Source organism: Phacochoerus africanus, chromosome 1 (genome assembly GCF_016906955.1).
Source record: "Phacochoerus africanus isolate WHEZ1 chromosome 1, ROS_Pafr_v1, whole genome shotgun sequence".
Taxonomy (NCBI): Eukaryota; Metazoa; Chordata; class Mammalia; order Artiodactyla; family Suidae; genus Phacochoerus; species Phacochoerus africanus.
In genome coordinates, this window is record NC_062544.1 from 150,427,614 (window position 1) to 150,454,491 (window position 26,878).

A 26,878-nucleotide genomic window follows, 5' to 3' on the forward strand; every position below is an offset into this window, starting at 1 on the left:
CATCACTGGATGGGCAAATGCCACAAAGCGGGGCTCTGTGATCTCTGGGAGGACTGGTTTATCAGGACCCGTTTCGTGCAGGGGGGCCTGCGGGGATGGGAGGCGGCCTCTGAGGAAGGCCAGTCTCCACGAGGCAATGTGTGGGGGTAGGAGCCCAACTCACCTTCCCCGTGGACTTGACGCCCTTCCAGATGCAGAAGAAGCAGACCAGCCAGACCAGAAGAAGGCAGAGGGCAAGATCCCACTTGAGAGCGCCCAGTTCACTGATGCCGGAAGACAGGCTGAGCACGTTCCGCCTTCAAGCAAGCAAAGCCACAGTGAATCAGGGCCCAGACCCCTCCAGGCTGGGGTTCAGATCCCAGCTCCAGTGCTGCCTGGGCATAGGACAACATGCCTCTCCCAGCCGTGGAATCCATGGTCTCAGGAAGTGCATGACATCTGTGTCACAGTTGTGGGGATGCCAGCCTGGGAATGGGTTTGGACTCCTGGGTCAGGCGAACCTGGGTTCTACCCAGCCAGGCCTTGGGCAAGTTAAGAAAACGCTTAAGCCTCAGTTTCCTCATCTGTGAACTGGGTACCAGCTCCCGCATGATTGATTCTCGGCAGACCCTTCCATAGCGTCGACTGGGGGCCAAACTCTGGGTTCAAACTGGGCTATATGGAACCACTGACTTGGGGCTGGTTACCCAACCACCCAATCTCAGTCTTCATGTATATATATATCATGTATATATATTTTTTTTGGGGGGGATGCATATGGAGGTTCCCAGGCTAGGCGTCCAATTGGAACTACAGCTGCCCGCCTATGCTGCAGCCACAGCCATGCCAAATCTGAGCCACATCTGTGACCTACACCACAGGTCATGGCAACACTGGATCCTTAACCCACTGAGAAAGGCCAGGGATCAAACCCGCAACCTCATAGTTCCTAGTCGGATTCGTTAACCACTGAGCCACAACGGAAACTCCTTCTCGTCTATAAAATGCCAATAACCACCTTCCCCCAACACGTTCTGTCATCTCCCTCTTTTATTTCATTCACCGTTTCTTATCTGGATCCCTCACTAAAAGGTAAGCCTCCAGAGGGGAAGGCATGTGTTCTACCCGTGGCTGCGGGGCACTCACCTGCCTCTACAGGGACAATGCTGAGGAGAAAACCCACAGAAAGTGCTAACTACTGGACCTGGGACACAGCCAGCACCGATAAGCCCCACTGATTGTTACTGTCATGGCACTGAGCTACACAGGGCAGCTCCAGGCACCTGAGAAGTGCCCCTTCCTCCCCTGTCCCCTCTAGGCTTGTGGCTCAGAGGACAGGAGTGGACAGTTAGAAGGAAAATCAGCAAAAATCAGCCACCAACCCTGCCAGCGTCACACAGCACCGCCTGGTCTCTGGAGTCCAGGAACCCTGCTCATCAGGGAGATACTCTCCTGAGAGGCAGGAGCCCCCTCAGGGCCCACAGGGTGCTGGTGGCCAGGAGACCACAAAACCTACTGCCATAAACTGTCCTCAAGGCCCCAGAGCTCCAACTGCTGTGACAATGATGAAGGGAAGCCATGTCAAGCAAGGGGACATTGGCCACCACAGTCACAGGAGATGGGGGCTCGTGCTCCCCTGGGAGCAGCTGGGTTCCCTCCAACGAGTCCGCTCCTGTCCGAGGCCCAGTCTCCAGGAGGGGAGGCAGGAGGGGCTGCAACCTCATGCCTGCTTCCTCTGTGGTAAAACACGACTGCCAGCTCCTGCCCTCAGACCATCCCTTGACCTCATCCAGTCTGTGGAGTGGTCCCCTTGGTCAGGACTCGGAAAGCCCATTGGCCCAGAACATTCTCATTGCTTTTCCTTTTTTCCCAAAGAAGCTTCAACATGAGGACCTAGAATAAATGCAAGATTTCCACCTCAACTGACATTCAAGCAAGGCCATTCCTTGGTTCATGGCCACTCGCTGCACCTACAACACCACATGCACATAGTAGGGACTCAATAAGTCGCTGGTGAGTGAACAAATGAAAGGACTCAACTGCAATGAATGCCAAGTTTGCATGTCAGTTCGGACCCGTCCATGAAACACTTCCACCCAAAACCTTAGGAATGGGCAGTCTCCTTCTGTCCTTCTCCTGCCAGTCACCCCAACATTAGTGGGCTCCCCCTACACCTAGGTAACATCAATGAGGCTTTCTTGATTTATCTCATCTGGTGCAAGGACTAGAAGTCATTTGCCCCATTTGACAGAGGAGTAAAACTGAGACTTGGAGATCCAACCGCCCATAGACACATGGCCAGCAGCAGAGATGCCATCCTACGCCCAGGCTCTCTGACCCCTGAAGCCAGTGCTCCCTGGACCCCACCACACTGCCCCTCTGATTAACAAGCTCTATAGACTCAGCAATGGCAGGGGTCATCTGCAGCCTCAGGGAAGGGGGCGTCCCTGCGAGGCAGGCTGTCAGCCAGCCATGTCCCCTGGGGCCCTGCCAAGCACAGGGATCTGGCGGTGCAGCAGCAGTTTTAGAACAAAAAGCCCTTCCCCGTGCAGCCTCCAGAGCTCGGTGCCTTCAATGAAGGCTGGGCAGCGGCCAAGGCTTCCTTGTGAATGGGCAGCATAAGGGAGGTACCTCGCGCCCTCTGCACCACAAGGGCGCCCTCCCTGGTGCTGGACCACAAGCATCCCTCTGTCTCCCAGGCCAACCTCTCACATTGGATGTCACCCTTGGGGGAAGGTCTGTCTTGCCTACCAGACTTCAGACGTCATGGCAGGCACACAGTAGGTGCTCAGCCAATGCTGAGCAGTCACCCAGTCACAGGCAGCCTTTCCTTCTCTCATTAAGGACAAGCTAGTCCTCAGCTTAACCCCCAGAGCTGAGATCCCTCCCACACGCAGCCTGCCCTCAGGTCACCAGCAACCTTCTGCCATCTCGCATCACAATGCTTGGTGAACCAGTGATGGGGGCTTAGCGGGCAGAGGAGGTGTGCAGTGGAACAAAGACCCAGAGGCTCCCTGAGCACTGGAGAGGGGTGCCATCCCCGGGCTGAGATAAGTGGTCAGAGAAGGACAGCGTTGTGGCTGCCCCACTGTGTGGATGGGGGCACAGAGCCCAACCCGCGGACTCTGGCAGGACACAGGGGACAGCAGTGCAGTTGCTGCCCATGGAAGTGGGGCAGGGGGAACTCCCTTGGCAGTGCATATGTTTAACTACTTGAATGTTTTCAATGTGCACGCATCACCTTTATAAAAATTACCTCAAATTCTTTTTAAAGCACTTGCAATGGGCCATGCAGATATTCTGGGAATGGAATAAGTGGGTCTCAACCATCAGGGGTTGTCATAACAGAGCCCGATGTGGGCTCGGGGCCAAAGTGACCGACATCCTGTCCAAAGACATCTCAGGGGTAGCCGTGGAGGCTGGAGAGTGTGTGAATCCATCTGAATCCCTTTTTGAAGGGACCCAGTTTGAAGGACCCTTTCTCATTGGACCCCCCCAACCATGGCCTCAGCCACAAAGCACAGATGGGTATCTTTTGGGCCTTCCCCCTCTGGTGCATGGGAAGGCTCAGTAAACTGTAGAGTGCCATGCCCCAGAGGGACTGCCATGGTGCACTGCCCCTCAGTGCCTCCTAACACCCACCCCCCGAGGCTGTACAAGTTATTCCAAATCCAGCCACATCACCTCAACACTGCCACCGTCCCTGTCCGGGCCCGAGTTGCTCCCCAGGGCTGTTTCAGCAGCCTTCTCACTTGTCTTTCTGCTTCCATGCTCGCCCCTGTCTGTTCTTATCCAGAGAGAACTTGGCAATACCTACGTCTGCTCATGCCCACCTCTGCTCCACATCCCCCCATGGCTCCCACCTACCCGCCCCATTCTTTATTGCCTCCCGAACAGGGCAACCAAATGCTCTTTCAGACCCAGAAGTCTTACAGCATGAAGGTGATGGCTGTTAACCCCAAGGCTTGGGCCACAGGCGTATATGGGATGTGTTCAGGACAAGCTCCATGTACAGTGGTCCCATCTCACCCCATAGCCTTCCCTTCTCCTTTAGCCACACTGGCTTTTGGTATGATCCCTGAATGGGTCCAGCATGTTCCTGCCTCAAGACCTTTGACCTGGCTATTGCCTTGGCTACATATGACATGACATGCCACTTCATCCTTTCCTGGTCTCTGTTCACATGCCACTTCACCAGATGACCCACCCTTGGCCTCTCTATGTAAAAAGCATTCCTGGTCACGCAGGTAGTACAGGCAGGGCCTGTGTCTGTCTTGACCACTGCTGGATCCAGAACAGTGCCTGGCACAGAGTAGGTGCTCACCAACAAGTAGTTGAGTAAATTAATTATACCCGTTTGCTTGATGGGGAAACTGAGGCTCAGAGAGGTTCAGGAAATCACCTGAAATTATCCAGATTAAAAAAAAAAAAAAAAGTCAAGGCTGGGCCTGGTTCCTTTTTTCTGATGCCACCCTGGGGATGAGCTACCCACGTGTTGGGTGCTGGGCTGCCCTTGAGAAGGGCCCCAGCACCCTAGGCTTCCCTGCATCTCTCATACAGGGAGGGGGAGACTCAGGGGTGAGCTGCATTCTTGTCCAAGAATAGTAATGATTCATTCCAGGGTGGGATCCAAAAAAGAATCGCCTGGATGTCTGTTCTGAGTCGGCCGCCCCGCTGCCGTCCAGCCGGCACTCAGAGATGTAAATACGTCCTCCGAGTGGGCCAAATCGTTTCCTTTTGACTGCCGGCCAGCCATTTATTGGCGATGGCTCTTCCCTGGAGACTGGCGGAGGCAACAATTATAAAAGAGCCCATCCGCCCAGAGTGTGGGGCCACACAGGCCTCTCCCTATCGCACCCCCCCCCCCAGACAGCTGCAATGGGAGATTGGCTGAGCAGGACTTGTTTGCAAATATGACTCATTCCTTTGATTCTAATAAAGTCTAATGATATGTGCCGAGCTCCCAGGGGGCCCTGGAGGAAGGCACGGCTCCAGGCTGATGAGAGCATTTGGGCCGCCTGCCTTCCAGGGTCAGGGGTGAAGTGGGACCTGCAGGACAGAGGGACCTCACAGTAGGGATGGCAGGATGAGGCTGCATGGGGGCATAAGCTTTGCTCCCCATCACAGAGTGACCCTGTTCAACTGCAAAGCCAGTGAAGTGACAGTCCGAGGGTCTGGGGCTTTCAGGAGGGAAGGGCATCTCACCGGCTCCTGCTGAGGATGGTGCTTTATTCTTTGCAGACGGGTTGAGTGTGGGGATCCAGGCCAAGAGAAGACCCCATGTGTAACCTGAGAGTGGGGCCACACACACATGGCACAATGTTACCTGTGACCGTGGACTTGCCCTACACGTACAGCTGGTGGGGACATAGACACTGGAGGGGTTGCCCAGTGCTGGAGATCAGGGCTCTCTGCTGCGTCCAGCTGCCTGTGCAACCTTGGGCAAGTAACTTAATCACTCCGGTCCTCAGGGTCCTTTGTCTCCTTCCTTCAACCCTAAGCCAGGCAAGGAGGTGTTGGGGCCACACTACCTCTGAGCTCTGGACATGGGGTGGCTGCCCTGAGGCCGTGCAGCTGGGACCCTGGGCCAGAGTCGCTATTGCTGCTCAGGGGGATGGGAGCCTTGCCAGGGCCCTCCACCATCTCCTCGTGTGAAACAAGAGAGGGAGGAGGGGCTGGCGGGGATGACCAACAAGGTCCTTCCCACAGGGAAGGCTCAGCTCTGTGCAACCTTGTCATCTCAGACCTAAGGTGGTTCCTGAGTGCTGGCGGGCCCTGTTTGTCAAAGGAAAGGCCATCTGGGGAGCCAGCATGTCTCGTGCAGGTGAGGGAAGCGATGCTGGGCCTGGTTGGGCTTTGGCTCGAGGGTCAAGGAGACCAGCCTGGAGAGGATGCTCACTGCTCTGCAGCCTGAATGGGTACCAGCCAGTGACACCTCAGTCATGTCCCCGCAAGCCTCTCCCAATGGAAGCACCAGAGCAGTCACTGTGGGGCCGGTGGCTGTTTCCAGGGGACATGATATAAGCTAAGTTTCACCCCAAAGGGAACCCACATACCGATGGCTATGCTCACTGAGGCCCTGTATACAGCTGGTGCTTAATATATGCCCCAGCCTCTCTCTCACCAGTGTGCTCCGAGAACAAGTCCAAAAAGCACAGATTCAAGCATGTCACTCCCCCTCCCTTCTCCTATAGCTTCCATGGCTCCCTCTCCTAGAGGACAGAGCTCCAACTTATCAGCCTGACATTCAAGACCTCAGTCCTTCTCCCTCGTCTCATGTGTCCCACCATCCAGCTAAACCAGTGACTTGTTCCCAATCAGATGCTTTCCAAATGCCTGCCTCAGATGGCTATTCCTGCTGTCCAGAATCTCTTTTTCTCTCTCCTTTACAGCCTAGTAAGCTCCTACAAAGCCCAGCTCACATGGCCCCTCCATTTGCAGATAGGGAAAGGAGGTCAGAGAGGGGTGGTGACCTGTTGTTCCAGGCTACACTGCCAGGTGGATGCAAACATGGAATCAAAAAAATGAGCACTCAGTGAGCAGTCGGTGTGTTGAACCCCTCGCCTACTCCTCCCTGGCCAGGCAAGAGCATATACGGAAAGGCCACAAGAGGGTTTGAGCTGAGAAGGGACAAGTCTGGATTCACAGCTGACTGCAGAGATCAAAGGTCAGGCAGGCAGAGCCATGACATTCAGGCTGGGTGCAGAAGAGGAGTGATGGGGTGCCATGGGAGGAGGGTGATAAGACTCTGGGGTGCATGTTAGAGGGGAGCCCAGAGGACAGCAAAAGGGTGTGGGGTTTGAGGTGGAAAGGGGTTTGGGGTAATTCCCAGGTATGATCCCCACCTAAAGGGCCTTGGCCAGGATGGGGTGAAGGGACGGGGGTGAGCCCCTGGTGCAGTGTCATGGGGGTCGGTTCTTTCCTTCCTTCTCCATGTGCCTCAGAGAAGGCAAGGCCCCTGTAAGCAAGTGGTAGGCAGGTCCTCTGGCCCCAGGCCTCCTCCCCTGTGTACCCCAGTCCTCCACAGGTCCTAGGAGGAGAACAGGGTCCCCGTGATGTTCAGGAAGACCGTGGAGCCCTGCGAGGGCCAGGGAGGGTGCAAAGGCTGCAGCAGGAGGACAGACAGGCAGGCGGCCAGCGCTCTCTTGGCCACACTGGGCTTGGGAAAGGGCTGCAGGACACACCAAAGGTAAATGCTGTGTCTCCTGGGCAGGAAAGGGAGCTGAGGTGCTAAGAATGGGAGTTCTAGAAGGCAGGGACCCTAAGATGCCTCAAGCTGGGGGACAGGCAGCAGCAAAGACCTCACTGCTCATGTCAGGTCCTTCTCAGAAGCCCTCGGGCCTGAGATAGAGGGGACAGCCCCTTTGTAACGGGGGACATGTGGGAAGGGGCCATTTTTACTCCCTCTGAAGGTGAGTCCCTCTGTCCCTGGGGACAGTTTTATTCACAATGAGGCCACTAAATGAGTAGTAATGGCCCACATTTATCCAGCAGACTCTCAGGACAGGACAGGCACGGTCTCGTTCCATTAGGGCTGCCCTACAATGCTGGGAGGGCGGGGTTATGGTCCCCCAAGTACAGCTGAGGACACTGAGGCCCAGGCAGCAGAAGGCACCTCCCCTGGCTGGAAGTGGCAGAGTGAGGGCTCGAACCTAGGCATCGAGGCCCCCTGGGCACCTGAGTGGCTGGGTGAGTGCCAGTGTCCTGGGTGGGGCAGGCTGTGCAGGCATAGCAGAGAATGGACTGGGCTGTGGTCTCAGGCCCTGTTCAAGTAAGAATGAAGTGCCTGCCTTTCTCTGTCTATAGACTCAGCTCTCCAGAGGCGGGGGGTGCAGGGGTGAGGGGAGTTGAATGGGCCTGTACTGGTCTTTGCTTGCAAGTGGAGAGTATGTACATATAAAGAGCTCCCTTCCCAGGAGCCCGGGGACCTGTGAGCATACACTGAAGGCCTGCATGGCAGGAGAGGGACACAGATCATCTAGGTAAGAACTGACTGACACTTTCTGGCCTAAGAGCCCCAGCCCTGGCCCTAAGACTTGGCTGGGACCAATCAGCAGGTAACTCCTGCTTCTGTGGGCCTGCTCCTGGGCCGGATTCTAAGAGGTGGAGGGACACCTTGAAACACAGGTCCACACTCAAAAGACGGGGGTCGGGGGGTCTCCTCTCATGATGATCAGCAACTACCTCCTTGTGCCCTGCCCCTGGCACTCAACCCCACATGAGGCCTCACCTCAGTTATCTCCAGGATTGAAGGGGCCACTGAGCCCCCAGTTTAATAGCTCATGAAGAGCAGGTAAAGCAATGCTCTCCAAGCACTGTGTTAGAAGGACTTTCCTGTACATCAGCTAAAAGTTACCCAAACTTCTGGTAATTCTGCCTTTCTGATGTTGGGCCTGTGTCTGTACCACTGCAGCTATTGACCATATTGTGGTAGACTGTAAAAATGCCCATAATTCTCCATTCCTCTCATAAAGAGACACAGCCTATTCCCTCACCTCCTGGGTCTGGGTTAGTCTTGTGGCTCTCTGTGGCTAAGGGGACATCAACAGAAATGGTATAAGCAGAACCTTGAAGAGTGCTCCATCTGTTGTTTGTAGAATGCCGAACTGCCTATGAACAAGCCCAGCCTAGCCCGCAGGGTGATGAGACCACAGGGACCAGGTGCCTGTGGCACTCCAGCCAATGGCCAGTGACTTCCAGTAAGAGCTACCCTGAGGTCCTACAGCTGACCTCCCCATGAGGGAGCCCAGCAAAGACCAGAAGAACTGCTCAGCCAAGCTCAGCCCAAACTGCCAACCAGCAGAACCATGAGCCAAATAAACTAAATGACTATTGCTCAAAGCCACCAAGTTTGGGGATGGGTGTTATGCAGCAAACACTAACAGATACATACTTTTCACTCTATCTACATACCTTTTCACTGGAGTAACTACTTCAGCTTCATACATGCATTCTTCTCTGTGCAATAACAGGTTTGATATGATAACTATATTTTTTTCTCACATACATTAGGACAACTATATAATTTTCAGACAACATAAGTACATATACCTGCCTTTGGGAAACAATCCTCACAGAGATCCCATGGGTGTAGGAATGATTCATTCCTCTCATTTAACAGTTAAAGAAACTGAGGCTCAGGAAGGGGCAGTGACTTGCCGAAGGTCAAACAGCCAGTAAAATGGCAGAACTGGGATTCAATTCCAGGCCTGTCTGAGACCAAAGGCATGAATTTGTCTCCAGATCTGTACCCCCCTTCCGCCCCCCTCCCAGATAGTGGCTCCCATGTCCCTGGTGAGAAGATGAGGGAGTGGGCTGCCCTCTGCCCCCACCCATACCCCCCATCCTCCAGCAATGCCAGCCTTACTCCCAAAACTCGGTGACTGGGGAGGTGAAGTTGGTGGTGCTGAGGGAGATCCACAGGCTCTTATTCCTGCGCAATGTGTCCTCCAGGCACTGGGGCGTGTTCCAGCTGTGGTTGCAGTGGGCCCAGGGGAGCTCCGACTGGAAGGAGTTGAACAGGTAGTATGTGGCCCAGGCCAGGATGATGATGTAGTATATGTTCAGGAGGGACACGATGACGATGGAGGCATAGCCGATACCTGCAGGTATGGGCAAGTGAGGTGAGCATCACAGGAAGCCACATCCTCAACAGAAGACCCTGGTATTTCCAGGCCTGGGGCCACCAGGGGCCCTTCGACAGTGACCAACAAATGAATAACTGGATGGGTGGATAGGTGAAAGAATGGATGGCTAGATAAATTAGATTGTTGGATGAAGTGAAGGATGTATGGAAGAGAGATAGACCAGTGAACAGATGGTTAGATGGATGGATAGACAGATGGGTGGCTGGATGGATGGATAGATGGATGTTTGTATAGACAGACTAACAGCTGTATGGATGGATAGATAGATGGATGGATGGATAGATGGGTAGATGGACAGATGAATGGATGGTCAGATGGATGGTTGGCTGGCAGGCTGGTTGGTTGAATAGATTGATGGACAGACAGATGGTTGGTTGGATGGATAGATAGATGTTTAGATGGACTGATAGCTGAATGGATGGATGCTGGATTGATGGATGGATATTGACTTGGTTGGATGGATGTGTGGATGGTGGTTCACTGGAAGGTTAGGTGGATAAATGGATGGATGAATGAGTTCATGGAAAGATGGAGGTTGGATGGATAGATAGACTGTCTTAACTATCAACCAGTTTAGTGAAAGAAAGGTTTAATGAACAGATGGATGAGTTGATTTACATGGAAGACTGAATGAATGGACTCACACATTCTCTCACCTCTGCCACTTACAATCATGACAATATTATCTTATGAGAGCATACTAGGCACTAGGCAAAGGACTAAATGTTATAATAATAATAAAGCTACCACTGATTTTGGGCTTACTACACGTACAAAGCACTTTGACATGGCTATGTCATTTTGTCTTCATAGCAACCCTAAAAGGAAGCATATTATTTCCATTTTATGGATGAGGAAATTGAGGCACCAAGAGACCAAGTGGCTTTCCCAACATCACAAGAATTAGCAAAAAGAAGTGGGACTTGAAGTCAGACAGAAAGCTTCCTGCATCTGAGGGCTTCCCTTCTGCACTGTGACAACCCAGAGAGGCGAGAAGAGCTACGTGGAATAAGCGGCATTTCACGTGCTGGTTGCAGCTTGCATCAGGCTTGGTGCCAAGTAACTTGCATGAGACGCCAATGGACCTGGCAAACCGAGCTCAACAAAAATGTGCTGAGCCCTGAACACTAGGCCATGGGCACCTTTGTCCATACTCACCAGCAAACAAGGGGCAGATCTTTTCCCAGCAGGTGATGCCCCCTTCAGAGGTATACTGGCCTATGATTACCTCCAGGAAAAACACAGGCAGGCCGCCCCCAAACAGGAAAATAAAATATGGTATGAGAAATGCACCTGCAGAGAGAACAAAGCGGGGGAGGGTCAGGTGACAGCTGTCACAAGGCCGAGGCAGCAGGTCTGGCTCCCAAGCCTTCCCGGCCAGTGGAATCAGAGAGCCCAGGTCGGGGATGGGGATGGGAGGGGACAGGCCAGACTCCCAGGCCTGCGGAAATTCTCCAGGCCCTGCCCACCTGTCCAGCTGGACTCCCCCTTCTGAGGTGTCCCTCTACCTTCTTCACATCTACCAGGTGCTCTAAGCCTGAGCCTTTGCTTAAGCTGTGTGCCTGCCTGCCTTCCCCATATCCATCCATCTGAACAAGGGCCGTTCAGCCTGGCACCTGTCTCAAACGGGCCCCCGTGTCACAGCCTTCACCTGGCCTTCCCCTAGCCCCCTCTAAGCCTCCCCCTACGCTCCCTCTAGCCTCTCCCCAGCCTTCCCCAGTCCTGCCTAGGGCAGCAAGCTGAGAAGAACTGGCTGGGAAAGGTGTGGTGATGGGAGGCAAAAGGTGGCCTCTCCAGCTGGGGGTGGGAGCCAGGGAACAAGGTGGGGGCGAAGAGTCGGGCGAGGGTTCCTACCTGGTGATCACTAATGGCTTCAGCGGGTCCATAAACCCCTTGAAACTGTGGGCACCTTGGGTCTATATGTATGTGCTTTGTTCTGGGGGGCGTCTAGGGCACTCATCAGAGTCCCAGAGGCACCTGAGACCTACAAAAGGTGAAGAAACCAGGATCGAAGGCAGAATTTCCCTAAAGGTGGTTCTCCTGATATGGGTGGCACACACACAGGCCGGGCTCTGCTGGCAGACCAGACCCCAGTCACAGCTGCCATGGAGGGCTGGGAGGGAACGGCTCCTCCTCCCCTATTCTTACTGCACCAGCAAGAAAGTCTCCACTGCATGCTGCCTCTCCAACAGGAGAGCATCCTAGCTCAGGGCCTTCAGCAGGTAAAAAATCCAAAAACCAAAACCCCCAACCAACCAGCCAACCAGACAGAGACCTTATGTTTAAAAAATGCCTTCACCGGGTGAAGGGCTCAAAAGGGAACAGCTTCAGGTTGTAAGATAAATTCGTCCTGGGCATGTCATGTACTTTGGACTGTATATTTGAAAGCTTTGGAGAGCAAAATCTTAACAGTCCTCATTACAAGAAAAAAAGGAGTGTAACTTGTGATGATAGACATTAACTAGTCATACTATGATTGTTCTACACAGAGACGTAAATCATATTGTAGCCCTTAAGCTAAGACAGTGTTTTATGTCAATTCTATCTCAATAAAATGTGGAAAAAAATAAACATTAAAACAAAAAGTTATCTTCACTATATTTTTTTTCCTTGATGTCTTTCTAGCATGGCAAATGACAGTGGTTTTTTATTTAAGGTGGAAAACAAAACTTGCTTTTGAACTCCATTTAGTGTACGTTAGAACAGCAAAAACAAATATTAGGAAAGATATGAAGTAAGGAAGACAGGAGGTGAGGAGATTGGAAGAAATTTACAAAGGGGGCGTGTGAACATCTGAGGCTGAGAGACATGGGCCTGGCCTCATTGCTCTCTTCAGAGATGGTAAACTGGAGGATCAGAGAGGGTAAGGGATCTGCTCAAGGTAACACAGTAAGACTCTGACAGAACACGACCTGATTCCCATATTCATTTCCTGCCTCTGAGATGGGGCAGGACAGGGATGCTGCAGGCTGATCGGGGGAGGTCAAGGTGGCAGGCTGGAAAGCCAGGCGTGGGGAGGCCAGCCATGCTGTGGCCCTTCTTCTGCATCCCAACTCTCAGTCCAGCCCAGGCTCACCTCCACCGTTTTTATAGCAGAGGTATGGAAAACGCCAGACGTTGCCCAAGCCAACGAAGCCACCGGCCACGGAGAGCACAAAGTCCATCTTGCTGGCCCACTTCTCCCTCTGCGGGGGCTTCCCCTCAGCCTCATCCTCAGGCCGTGTGCCTGGGCTCTTTCCTGGGGATGGCTTCAGGATGTCCTTGTGGAAGTCTTTCAGACACTGCAGCTTCTCCTTGGTGGCCATGTCCTCCTCGTTTTCTGTGGGGGACAAAACAGACCCGATTGTGCCATCAGTCAGGTACAGCCTATGTACACGTCTTCTGCACAACCCCATGGGCTGGTTTGGACCTGCCTCGGCCTGAGGCAGGGGGCCTTTCCCCAGCCCATCCCATTGTCTGTCCATTCTTCTGGCCCCTCTAGGTGGTCAGGGACCTAGGGATCTAGGGAGTGACAGGTGCCATCCCCCTAGAACCTGCAGGACAGAAGCACCGGACCCACACCTGTCGTCCCCGAATGTCACACCCCATCCTCCACCTGTAGCACAGAAAAGCACGCATCCACCCAGCCCTGGCATCCTGTGTAGAACATGACATCCTGAAGGCAGGTCTAGGGTACCTTCTAGACCACAGATAACCTGCCTGCATTTTCTAGAAATCATCTCCAAATTTCAGATTGGCATAGAAAGCTATGCTTCCCATCTCACTGACCACCCAGCACAGTGCCTGGACCATAGTAGGTGCTCAGCCCTCCCTGTTCAAAGAACGGGTAAGGATGACCTAGTGAGGAATGGGGTTTCAGGTGGGAATGGAACATTATTTGAAAATGGGGTTTCCATCAAAGTAAGAAAGTACAGTCACCTCTCTGCAACATAAGAAATAAGGGACCTGTAAGAGTGCCAGTGAATCCCATGTGTCCAGCACTTTCCATCCATGCTCTGGCTTGCTCAGACCCTGTATCACCCAGGACCCTGCCCTCTGACTACCTGTGGGTTCGTCAAATCTCTATGTGCCAGGAACCATCCCCCATCACTTGCAGCCTGCCCCTGCTGGGATGCCGTGCAGAGGAAGTCTGCCACCAGCCAGCGCAGAGCCCTCCTCTCTGATGTCTTCAGGCCTCCGGGTCCTCAATGCCCTGGCAGCTTGGCCTTGAGGGCAAGAACACCAAGAGTCCCAGCCCAGCAGGAGGTGCCTTCAAGAGTCTGCCCCAGAGGGCCACACAAACAGGTGCAGGATAGAAAGGATGATGGCAGAGGTGACCCACTCAGAGCCAAGCAGCTCTGGACATAAATTGCTTGTCTCTATAACCCAAATCAGTGGCCCACACTGAAATATCAGTTTCCAGAGAAAAGGGGATATGTCTAGGTCCTCTTGAAAAACTGGAAGGTGGGCCATGTTGGGTTCACGTTCCTTATATACAGGGACCATCACCCGGACACACCAGGGCCAGCTGGCCACTTGGCTCCCTGGACCTTCCATTGTCTGAGTGTGGCTTGTCACTGGCTGAAAATGCCCCCAAACCTTCGCCCCCTCGTTAAGGTCTCCACCTCGACTACAATAGGCTCTGTGGGACTGGGACCTGTCAACTGTTTTGTCCACGGCTGACTGCCCCAACCTGGCACACAGTAGGTCATCAGGCAAGGACTGCTGGATAGATGGTCCCCAGAGTGGGTCAGTAAGCAGCCGGGGCCAAGTACCAACCCCAACTCTGCCGTTTGCCAACCCTGGGACACAGACATGGCCTGGGCCTCGGAGCCCTGCGTGGCCAGGAGGCGGTCCAGGCAGTGCAAGGTGGGGGCTGTCTGAGGACCTGGGAGTGGCGAGCGGACACCCTGGCCTGGCTGCAGCAGCCGTGCTGAGGAGCAGAGGCACGCAAGCATGACAGAACCCCCGTTTCCCCCACACCTCCTTCCTCTCCCTGGCTCGGGGTGGGGGACCCCGATTGTTTCGCTATCTGGTGGACAGCAGACCCAGAAAAGCCTTCCTGGAGGCGCCGGGCGGTTCACTGGGCCTTCCTCTGTCTCCTGGAGTGCAGACCAGCGGCATCCGCACGGCCTTTCTTAGCCCTGCTCCCTCGGGGCGACGCGGGGGTTCTGCGAACACGCGGCTACTGTAAAAATAGCCCGAGCGGCCAGCATTGTTCCAGCCCTCATTTGTGCAGCCCCCGATGGTTATCTGGGCAGCCCATTGTGGGCGGCTGGACAGCAGCATAATTGGAGGATGTGGGGCTCCACTCCCTGCTAGTGGAGATGTTTTTCAGGGAATGACCCCTGAGCCTCCTCACCAAGAAGAGCTGGATCCGCCCTTTCAGGCCGTCCTCCGATCTCAGGGCTGAAGGCACCTCACAAGGGCAGCTGGGCAGAGGAGGCGGCAGACACTAGTGAAAGCCGCTCTGCGTCCTGGCTCTGCCCTCTGGGCCCCAGGCCCACTAGTCACTGGGGCCTGAGAACCCTCTAGAAACATGAGGTGGAGGCAGCAACAAGTTACCTGGGACCCTTCGTTCCAGACTCTGTTTCCATACAGGATGGGGCCTCCAGCCCCTTTCCACACTCAGGACCCTATTCTCCCGAGGCCTGTAGCCAAAACTAGGATGGGGGGGCGGAGACTGCCATGTCCTGCAGGGGGTGGGGGTGTTTCCCCACTCCTCCCTGCCAAGGTATACCTAAAGATGTGTTCCTCTGTCACCATCACCTGTCCTACCTGGCTGCTACCATCCTGGCCTTCAAGAACACACAGCCAAGCCAGCAGCCATGGCCTCATTAAGACTCACTCACGCCTGGATGAGGTCAGGCGGAGGTGCAGACACCCCAATTCTCCCTCAGGGGAGCTCGTTCCAAGCCCCTCTAGAGTGTCTAATGAGCCCTGTGCCTATAGAAGCCCACACCAGCAAGGCCCCTGGATTCTGCCTCTTACACGTTCCTGGCATCCACCCACCTCTCTCCATCACCATGGCAACCACCTTGCTCCTGGCCCTATAGCCTTGCACGGGCAGCCCCAGGAGCCTCCTCACGGGTCTCCCTGCTGCTTGTCTGCCCACCCCCGCCCCCCGCCACCATCTGTTCTCAATACAGCCTCTGAAAGCAACTTATAAAGCATACAGATCACAATGCCCTCCCATCCAGCCCTCCATCACTCCCAGAACTCAGGAGCTTCTTACCACAGCCTACTGGGTCCCAGCACAGGCCCCTTCTCCTTGGGACCCTGGTCCCACAAAACTGCTTTGGTTTGGCCCACTCCTCAGGCTGCACCAGGTCCTCTGGTAGCAGCCTGGTGCCTACAGGAATCAAAGAGTGAGCCCTGGCCTAGAAGCCGAGAGCCACTTTCTGACTGAGTGATCTCAGGCAAGTTATTCAACCTCTCTGGTCTTCAGTGTCCTCATCTGTAAAGTGGGGTAACCATGGCTACCTCACAGCAATGTTGTGAGGACTAGATGAGGGGGTGTGCATGGCAAGTAGTCCTTACCTAGTAGCTGCTAGTATTACCATTATTATTATTGCTGTCATCATTACAGGAGCCACTCGGATCGCAGGGTATGTAAGGCTCAGTCTTACTTAGGATGAGATCAGCAAGACCCAGGGAGGCCAAATGACATTCCTGAGGTCACAGAGCCGAGAGTGACAGTGACATGCTGGTCTGGAGCCCCCAGCTCTGCCTCTACGGTCTCCCCTCCAGCCTAGCATGACCTCAGATGCCGCCTCCCTGGAGTACCTCATCCGCGTCTGCAGCGTTGAGATGTGGCTCACTGTCCCTACTGACAGAGTCGGCTCTTTGGAACGAGCCCCCTCCACAGGCGTCCCTGCAGCCCGCTGCCTGGCTGGCCTGGCCAAGAGCTGCTTTCCTTGGCACCCCGCCCAGGGCTATTTTGTAGTGACTGTGATACATTATTCCCCATTTTAAGAGCTTCCTTTTTGGATGTTACAGCAACAAGCGACAAGAATCGGTCGCAAAACAGAGGCTCCAGGATGAAGGCTCCCGTCTTGCCCTGCTGAAACTCTCCTAGTCTCTGCTCCAGCCAGGACTGGAGGCCAGAACCAGTCGCACCTGAAGACCAACTTGCAGATCACCTGGTCAGCTTTGGCGCATGTCAGAGTCTACCTAGTGCCAGCAGCGTTAGGGTTTGCAAGGTATTACTTTGCTTCCTCCCAATTTAAAACTAGCAGCTTTTTGAGCATGTTACTTTGCACTGAGCTGTCTATAAAGTTTTCTACAGTCAATCCTCAAACACCCCCCACCCCATGCTGCAGAGGGGATTTTTAGAACCTTTCAGATGAGGGGAGTTGAGGCTCATGCAGGGAAGTGAGTAGCACGCCTGAGGCTACACACAGGAAAGAGGCTGGAGGCAGAAGCTCCAGCCCAACACTGCCAAAGGCACTAGGGCAAAGACTGGGGAGGAGGTCTCAGCAGGGTGTGCAGATGGGGACACTGAGGCCAGAGGGGAAGGGGGCACAGAGGCACAGAGCGAGCGGCAGTGTGGGGCCGGTGGCCCCAGCTGGGTTCTGATTTGAGTTGCAGATGCTGCCACGGCTGCCTGCCCTGGCACCTGCCATCTCGGCCCAAGGCTTTGGGGGAACCAAGCTCATGGCTAGATCCCTTGTCTGCCCTTTCCAGAGTGGGCGTCCCTCCCCTGACCCCATGCAGTGTTCTTGACTAATAGAGGTCATAACTAATCTGTGTGACCTGGTGTGGGTGAAAACCTTCTCTGTTTCTCAGTTTCCCCTTTGGTTAAAAAAAAAAAAAAAAAGGTGGGGGGGGGTAAAATTAAAACATGCCTCCTAGGGATCCAATGGGATGATGCCTGTAAAATACTCAACACAGGGCCTAGTACCTACAAGGGATTAGTAACTATTAGCTATTACTGAATAAACTAGCTGACCACATTGGGATTTTATGCTACTATGTGACAGGCACTGCATCTTAAGTGTTTAAAAAAGGAAAAAACAAAGCAAGCTGCATTTATTGGGCACTGTCTGCATGCACATTTATTTAGCCCTGTGTGAAGCGCTTCACTAGCATTTTCTTAGTTAACCCCATCCACGGGTGCCGTGACCATCTCCCTTTTGCTGACAAGGCACAGAGGGGTGAAGTTACTTGCCCCGGGCCACAGAGAAAGTCAAAGGCCACAGGAGCTTCAAAAGGCTCTGGGGTCTGTTTTGGCCTCCAAGTTCCCTGTCCTCAACCATTTGGCAGTTGGGGAATCACTTGCTTTGGCTCTGTCACAAACTGAAACTGGGTCTGGTGCCTTTAAGCCAGCTACAGGCTGAGTAGCTGGACTGACAAATTAGGGAAGTAGATGAGGGCAAACAGGGAAGTGAGGGGCCACATGACCCAGACAGACAGGGCAGGGCCCAAGACCAGGGCAGCACTTAGTACCGTGGGAGCCGGCTGAGCAGGCTCATGGAGTGTTGAGGCTTGGGGCAGGATGGGTAGAGCCACGGACCCCGGGCTTCCTCTAACAAACAGGGTCCCAAATGCCTCTGATGGCTCTAAAGTAGCTCCTTCAGGCACTCTCTCCATAGAATGCAGGCTGAGGGCAGGCTCAGTGAGGAGGAGGTGGAGGAAGGCTGGGATCGACTAGTAATATCTGTCACAGGCATGCTCCTTAGTACCATCCTGGCCCTAAAGTGTTTGACAGTTAAGCATGAAAAAAAAAAATGTGTTAAGAGCACTATCTCACTACTTAGGGTAGCTGTTTTTGAAAAGAAAGCAGAAATCAATCCAAAGAAGGTTTTTTGTTTGGAAGCACAAAAGACCCAGAGTAGCCAAAGATATCCTGAAAAAGAAAAATGGAGCTGGAGCAATCAGGCTCCTGGACTTCAGACCATACTACAAAGCAACAGTCTTGAAAACAGTATGGTACTGGCACAAGGACAGAAATAGAGATCAGTGGAACAGGATAGAAAGCCCAGAATTAAACCCATGCACCTACAGCCAACTCATCTATGACAAAGGAAGCAAGAATATACAATGGAGAAAAGACAGACTGTCCAATAAATGGTTCTGGGAAAACTGGACAGCCACATGGAAAAGAATGAAATTAGAACGCTCCATAACACCATACACAAAAATAAACTCAAAATGGATTAAAGACCTAGATAGAAGACCAGACACTATAAAACTCTTAGAGGAAAACATAGACCAAACACTCTCTGACATAAACCACAGCAACATCTTCTCAGATCTACCTCTTAGAGTAATGGCAGTTAAAAACAGAAATAAGCAAATAGGACCTAATTAAACTTAAAAGTTTCTGCACAGCAAAGGAAGCCCTAAACAATACAAAAAGACAACCCACAGAGTGGGAGATAATCTTTGCAAATGAATCAACTGACAAGGGATTAATCTCCAAAATTTACAACCAACTCCTATCACTCAATACCAAAAAAACAAACAAGCCTATCAGAAAATGGGCGGAAGGTCTAAACAAACAACTCTCCAAAGACATACAGATGGCCTTTTGGTTTTTTAACACATGAAAAGATGTTCAACATCACTCATCATTAGAGAAATGCAAATCAAAACCACTATGAGATACCACCTTACACAAGCCAGAATGGCCATCATCAAAAGTGTACAAACAATAAGTGCTGGAGAGGGTGTGGAGAAAAAAGGAACCCTATTACACTGGTGGGAATGTAAATTGGTGCAACCACTGTGGAAAGCAGTATGGAGATTCCTCAGAAAACTAAATATAGACCCACCACTTGATCCAGCAATCCCACTCCTGGGCATCTACCCAGAGAAAACCATGACTCAAAAAGACACATGTACTCAAATGTTCATTGCAGCACTATTTTCAACAGCCAAGACATGGAAACAACCTAAATGTCCACTGACAGAGGAGTGGATCAAGAAGATGTGGTACATATACACAGTGGAATATTACTCAGCCATTAAAAGGAATGAAATACCGGCATTTTTTTGCAACATGGATGGACCTAGAAATTATCATGCTAAGTGAAGTCAGCCATACGATGAGACACCAACATCCAATGCTTTCACTGACATGTGGAATCTGAAAAAAGGACAGACTGAACTTCTTTGCAGAACAGATACTGACTCCCAGACTTTGAAAAACTCATGGTTTCCAAAGGAGACAGTTCGTGCGGTGGGGGGATGCGCTGGGGTTGGGGGATGGAAATGCTAAAAAATTGGGCTGTGAAATGTAATAAATTCATTGAGTAATAAAAAAAGGCTTTTTAAAGATGCTTTTACATAAAAAGGTACACATTTAAAAGATTGAATCATTTGATGGAATCATGTGGTCTGTATCCTCTCTCTTGGTTATCTATTCCTAAGTCAGGCTAACTCAAGCATGACAAGCTCAGAGGCCTCCAGGGACCTGGCAGGCAAAGGACAGGGTCCAGTGGGGAAGGGCTGCAGCATAAGGGAGTCTGGGTTCCAGGCGCTGGCAGCTCTCAGCTCCAGCTCCAGTGGCTGCCTTTGGGATCGGGGCCACTGGGGCAGATGCTCCAATTTCTGGAGAGGTGTTGAAATCTAAGATGTACACGCATACACAAATTCCAGTTTCTACAACATCATGTGGCCACACACCCAGTGTGTCCTCTTTGGTCAGATCATGGGCTTGGGTCATCCCAGGCAGCCTCAGCCAAGGGCAGGGCAGGCTCGGCTGGAGATGCTGACCAGCCTGGCCTCCGAGTCCTGGTGGCTCGCCCCAGTGAGGTCAGCCAGGAAGCCCGGCATTGTTTGGCCAGGAACAAAGTCGAAACAATGAGTGATGGTAATGTGGTTCTAGTGAAAGTGAGTTCTGTTGGGGAATTGTTTTCAGCAGGATGACTCTGGGGATAGGGCTTGTTATCTCCCAGGCTCAGTGTCTATAGGCAAGGCCCACCCCCACTTCCATGAGATAACTGCAACCCCTCCCCCAAGAAGTCTTGTGTCCATCCCCGGAGACCCCCACTCCAGGACAGGTACCCTGCCTGGCTCAGGCTCAGCCTTCAGCCTACAGGAGTGGTGACTTTGCCCAAGCCTCAGGGAGCCTCCCCTTTCAAAGATCAGGAAGCTGAGGCTCAGAGAATGGGAGGGTCTGTCCTAGGTCACATGGCCACCAGGCAAGGCCAAGATTTGTACCTAGATCCTGACTCCACGCCACTGGTGCCACCCCAGAGCAAGGTGGCTTCTGCACAGGGACCTACCACAGCAGGTTGTGCTTATTGATCTGTGGTTTGCAGGACACGGGGTGAAGGTGAGCAGGCTTTACAAAGAACTGGCCTCTGGGGCAATGCTGGGGTGGGGGCAGGATGTGGGCCCAGTGTACAGCCACCTCTCCTTCTCCTCACAAAACCTGCAGGCCAGCGGGGGAGGAAGGGGTGGGCAGTCTGCTCTGGGGCAGGATGGCCAGTGTTGCCCTGAGGGGAAGGCCAGCTGGGCATACAACATGCCCCAAAAAGAGGTGCCCCAGGCCCTGGCCAAGTAGGCACTGAGTCAGAAAGCAGGATCTAGGTCCAATTCTAGTTCTGTGGGCCAAGCTCCCCCCGTTGAGCATCTCGGATGTTTGAGGATAAGACCAGGCGAGGGCAGCTCTGGCCAGCGGTGAGCACTGAATAAATATTTACTGAGAGCCTACTCTACTAGGTACCAGGCGCTGCTCTGGGGACTGGGGGCTCGGCGGTGAGCCCTGGAGCTGACATTCCACGAGGGGAGACAGTCACATAAATATTTACAGCTGGGATCAGTGCACAGAGGACAACCAAGCAGGAGGAGGTGGAGGTGGAGGTGACGGGTGCAGAGAGTCAGAGGCCCCTCTGAGGAGGCGACATTGCATGATGGCAGACGCTCGCTGACGACTGGCTCCAGGCAGGCCCAGTGTGGAGCCCTTTCAGGTTCCTCTCACCGGCCTGGGTGAAGGAATGAGGCCCAGAGAGGAGAAGTTGCTTGCCCAAAGCCACACAGCTGGGATTCAAACCCAGGCAAGTGGGCTTCAGGGTCTGTGCTTTTTTTTTTTTTTGTCTTTTTGTCTTTTCTGGGGCCACTCCCATGGCATATGGAGGTTCCCAGGCTAGGGGTCTAATCGGAGCTGTAGCCGCCAGCCTATGCCACAGCCACAGTAATACAGTATCCGAGCCGCGGCTGCAATCTGCACCACAGCTCACAGCAACGCCGGATCCTTAACCCACTGAGCAAGACCAGGAATTGAACCTGTGACCTCATGGTTCTTAGTCGGATTTGTTAACCACTGAGCCACTATGGGAACTCCCAGGGTCTGCGCTTTTAACCACATTGAAGCTGGGTTCTGCGTGGCAAATATCCGGGGGAATGGTGTTCCCAGAACAGGGTGTGAAGAAGCCACAGTGGGCATGGCAAAGGAACAGAGGGAAGGCCAGTGTAGGACAGAGTGAGGGGCAACCTGGAGACCAGCTCAGAACTGGATTCATTCAGTGGGTGGTGGGAGCCCCTGGAGAGCTCTGTGCTGCTCCAGAGAGGGCTCAACCTGGGCAGCTCAAGACCCTGTCTTGTCGTGGCCGGTTAGCTCTGCTGCTTAGAGTGTGGTGCTAATAAGGCCCTGCCAGTCCCTGAAGGCCAGGCGCCCTCCCACTCAGAGGGGAAGCCAGGGCCTGTGCTGCGCTTTCCTCTGTAAGCTGTTGGCAGTAGGGACTTTCTGGTTCAGAGCCTGAGTCCCGAGCCCTGAGGCCCCCTGAGCCACAGGCCTCCTCCTCGTGAGCCCGAGCACCTGGGATATGCTAAAGCGGCTGAGAGGCACCAGCCAAGGATGGGTGGCCAGAGCTCTTCCCCCTTGGCCAAGGGCCAGAGCATGGGGGACCTAGGGAAGAAAATGTCCTTGTGAGCCTTGACCCTTCGCCCCTCCGTGAGTGGAGCCCATGGGTTTGGAACGCACAAGGTCAGCCCCATGCAATCAGGGACAAGCCACTTCTCTGTGGCTGGCCCCAGAAAAGGCCCCACCTGCCCCACCTTGACCAAGCACCTTCTGCCCTCAGGATGCTAATATCCAGGGGGTGGGGGCTCATTCCGTCACAGTATCACAAAAATGATTCCAAGTTCAGGAGGAGGCAGGAGTCAGGCATCTGGCCTGAGCGAAGCTTTAAGGGGCCAGTCCCAGGACACCCCTTGGTGGGGCTGCAGCTGGGCTGGGGCTGGACTCCTGGGGGAAGCCTGCAGAGATCTGCCTCAAGGGACTTGGACCCCAAATGCCACCAGATTCCCAGCACAGGGCATAACCATGGCGCAGGTGAAGGGGAGGCCACTGTGGCTGCCGGGGGCCTGCTTTCAGGCACAGGGCGGGTGAGTCAGCAGGCAACGGCCTCCTGGCACTGAGTCACCAGCCACAAGCCTGTCACTCTTCTCCCCATCAGCTTCCCTACCACCCCAGTTTGCCGGAAGTGGGGGTGGACTGGGTCAACCATGATCCTGAGGCAGGCTCTGCAGAACCCAGGATTATTTCTGGAGACCACAGAAAAAGAGACGTGAGAAAAAAAGAAAGGCTCGGTTTCTACTTCCTCAAACTTCCCCCTTTCAGCTCTAAGAACCCTAAAGTGCTGGCTGTGAAAAGCAAACAGGGGGCAGCCCCTCCCTGGCTCTATAGAAACTGGAGAGGGTCAGGCCCTCGGGGGCAAGGCCAGCGAAGGACGGGCCTGTGGCCCAGTGCCCAGAGCCAGCCACCCCCAACTCTGTCACTAGGGCCCGGCCCGAAGTCAGCTCCATGGAAACCAGCCAGGGCAGTCTTGGCTGTACGGTGTTGGGCACATCACCACTCTCAGCCTCGCTGAAACCACCTGTGAGATGGGCATCTTGTCCTCGAGCACCGTTTGTAAACAAGCTCCCCGTTCTCATGTCCCTCTTTCCAATGTGCTTCTCCTCAAGGACGAGGACTTTCTTTTTCCTGCCCAGCTTCACCCTTACCTCTCCCTTACTTAGAAATTTAGCTCAAGGGGCAGTCACTGCCTGTGGGATGAAGCAGCCTGGGATGCAGCAAGGCAGCAGGGTGATCTGCCAGCAGGGTCTGCCGCTGCCCCCACTGCAGGGCATGGGGGCTTGTTGCCTGGGCTTTTGCTCTATTTGTCTGAAGTCAAGTGTCAGGCATCCCCCACCATCCAGAGCCCACTCAAGATGCCCAGGGGCTTCTGGGCCACACAGCGCACGCTGCCCCACACCTGGGCTCTGTTCCCTTGGCCCAGCACCCCATTCCCCAAGTAATTCATAGGCAATCCTCCAGGACGCTAGCCCCGAGGACCCCTACCCCATGCCTTCCCTGGGCTCTGCGGGACTGCTTCCCACCACCCAGTACAGGGCTCGGCAGGATGAGTATTTGTCAGACAGAACATTTAGGACTCCGGACTTTGGGGACACTCAGTATAGGAGTAAACCTCTTCCACCAGGCAGCTGTGAGGCTGCCCCGAAGAGGGTGATGGGGCAAGAGCAATCTTGAATGTTGAGGATGAGGGCAGGGCTGTGGACAGGGAAAGGGGGCCATATACACCCTGCACCAGAGAGCGCGGGGATGTGTCCCCACATCTGAGCACAGCTCCCGCCGACAGTCCAAACTCCACAACTCTTTGCCTTTTGTTGAAGGATGAGCCCCAGATCTTTAGGAAATCAGTTTTCATTAAACAACATGTTCCCTGAGCACCTTCCAAAAACTAGTTGGAAGGGAATTCTCCCTGGTCCCCTAGAGGTCTGCCCAGGGCTGGGGGACCCACTGGATGGAAGGCTCTTGGCAGGGGCGAATGCATGACAACTTTCTAGCCAAGCCCATGGCAGATCAACACAGGAGACACAACCTCCCTCCACAGAGCTGGAGGGGAAGCCGAGGGTGGGAGGGGGGTGGGGACACTCCTGACACCCCCAACCCAGTGGAGCACGGGGGTGCCAGAGGTGGAAAGTAAAGGTCTTATTGCAAACCTGGGTGAACCGGATTCATATCTAACACCGTCAGGTTGGTGAATGCTGGTGCAGCAGCAGTGGTGACTTCCAGGGCCACAAGATGGTGCCTAACAGCAGCTACTGCTCAGCTAGAAGAAAAACTCAGCGTTACAGTCCGCATGGGGGCGGGGCAGACTCAAGGGAGGACGGATGTTCCTCATGTGTGGTCTTCCTAAAGTGCAGACCACTTCCCAGGGCAGCCCCACACAGCCCCACGTGCCTTAACCTTCCACTGCACCTCCACTCAGGCCTCCACTGCATTCACCAAGAGCAGCACGGGAAGGGGGGCGGTGGCAGGGCACCTCCTGATGGCCTGTCACCCCATAGTGCCACAAAACAAGGCCACCCAAGTGCTGGGAACTCCGCAGAGCCATGCCCCGAACTCTGCTCCCACCAGCCTAGCCAAGCTTGCTTCTGGCAAACCCACTGCCTGCCACGTCATGCTCAGCTCAAGAGCTCTCAGGGGCTCCCAGCTGCTTTAAGAATAATCCTCTGAATTTCCCTACCTGGAATCCCAGACTCATTATACTTGACTGCCTCTGTCCCCAGCCTCTGCCACCTTATTTCTCCCCTGGTCCTGTACAGCTCCCAGGCCCCCTTGTTCCCCCAACATTACCCCATTCCACCCTATGCTTTGTTTATGGTGTGCTTATGTTTAGGTGGATCCCACCCAGCTTGACGGCCTGGCCCAAGCATCACCTCTACCAGGAATCCCTTCCCGCTGACCCCACGCTTTCCCTCGCCTTCTCCAGCCAGCATCCCTCCCACCTCCATTCTTCATGAGCTCTTGTTTAGAACTGTGCAACTTTGGACAAAGTTTGAAGTTCTTTGGGGGACACCTCAGTTCTGCCTGTAAAATGGACCTCCTAATCTGAAAGACCAGCCCTTGCTGAAGGCTCTGGACTCTTGGGCAGAGAGAATAGACATCCAGATCCTCATATGTGCCCAAACACCAGTATCACCTGGTGCTCTGGCTGACCACGCAGATGCCTTCCCCCTTGCCACCCTGACCCGTGCCCACCTGCCCCCCACACACTGACTGAGTCTTCAAAGCCATTAAACCAGCCTCCAAGCAGTGGTGTGAATGGATTGGGAGATACTAGGTAAAATGCAAAAGAAAATCAGCCAATGAAAAGGACTCTTGGTGATGACAAACACATGAGCAGGGACTCCCCTGCCAGACTGTCAGCACTTGGGGGCTGGGCTGGCTGGGTTTCACCTCTGCCAGTCTCATTGGGCCCAGGACAACCTAATACCATCTGCCCCAGACTCGCTATTCCTATTGCCATTGCCGCTTACAGCCTCCTGGGGGACAGGCACATTTTGCCCCATTCTACTGAAGGAAACTGAGGCTCAGAGAGGAAATAGGACCTGGCGCAATCACACTCAGTGAGAGAGTGAGAGAGCCAGGACTGAACCCAGGACAAGGCCAGAACTTCTTGTTATCCATTTGCTAAAGTAAAAAAAAGCCTTTGAGAAGGGGAGGTGAGGGCTGGCAGGTGCCTGACCTGGGGCCTCTGGGGCAGGAAGCCGAGTGGCATATATCTGATCCTGGGAGACAAGTATCAGAGACTCCTCTGTCTCAGGGCCTGGCTTTGAAGCCTGGCAAAGGGCAGAGTCCAGCTGAGCAGAACTCAGGCCACATCTCCAAGGACAGGGACAAGGTGTAGGGCACACAGTCTGGGACTTTGGGACCCCCTGGCTGTCACTTTTTTCTAAGGTGGAGAAGCAGGTGGGGTGTGCCCCAAATGCCAGCCCCCAAGCACGAGGCCCTGGTGGCTACTTGACCAAGGCAAGGCCTGCCCTTTCTGGGCTGTGGCTTAGACCCCTGACCAGGAGACCCCAAACCTGGAGGTGTCATGTCTGCCCCCTCCATGCATGTGCACACACAGCCCTTTCCCTCAGCGAAGGCAGGCCCCAGCAGAAGAAACCATACATCATCAATAACCCTCTCTGCCTCAGTTTCCTCAAATGCAGAATGGGGACAGGAACACTCCTTGCCTCTTGGGGCTGCTGGGATTAAATAAGTGAGTACGTGTGGACGGGTTAGAGCAGCATCTGGACCAAGTCTGCAGAGTCAGGATGGTGACCAAATTCATGTACATTCTTCCCAAGACCAGCGGCAGCCTGACCCATAGCCAAGGCTCTGCTGGGTGTCTCCTGTGTGCCAGGCCTGCTAGGCACGTGACAGATACCAGGGTCCAAACGCAGGTCAGCCAGCTCTGAGACTTGGGGCACCATTCTAACTTCCTCTGCTCCTTCACTGTGGGTGAGCCTCCAGTCCCTACCAACATAAGTGG

The 26,878-nt window shown here is 53.9% G+C and overlaps 1 protein-coding gene across 5 annotated transcripts in view; it reads right to left on the minus strand.

The window, feature by feature from the left end:
• The window catches only part of SLC6A6 (solute carrier family 6 member 6), a 77,706-nt gene that overhangs the window by 25,127 nt on the left and 25,701 nt on the right, over nt 1–26,878 (minus strand). For 4 of the 5 annotated variants that reach the window (XM_047781766.1, XM_047781784.1, XM_047781775.1 and 1 more), the window contains 4 exons: nt 12,703–12,945; nt 10,785–10,919; nt 9,347–9,581; nt 164–296 (listed from right to left, as the gene is read on the minus strand). In XM_047781766.1, the coding sequence (XP_047637722.1) occupies nt 164–296; nt 9,347–9,581; nt 10,785–10,919; nt 12,703–12,931 (732 nt within the window). In that variant the 5' untranslated portion in view covers nt 12,932–12,945. Of the gene's footprint in view, nt 1–163; nt 297–9,346; nt 9,582–10,784; nt 10,920–12,702; nt 12,946–24,557; nt 24,668–26,878 lie in introns of all 5 variants that reach the window. The other variant, XM_047781747.1, reaches the window with a different exon arrangement.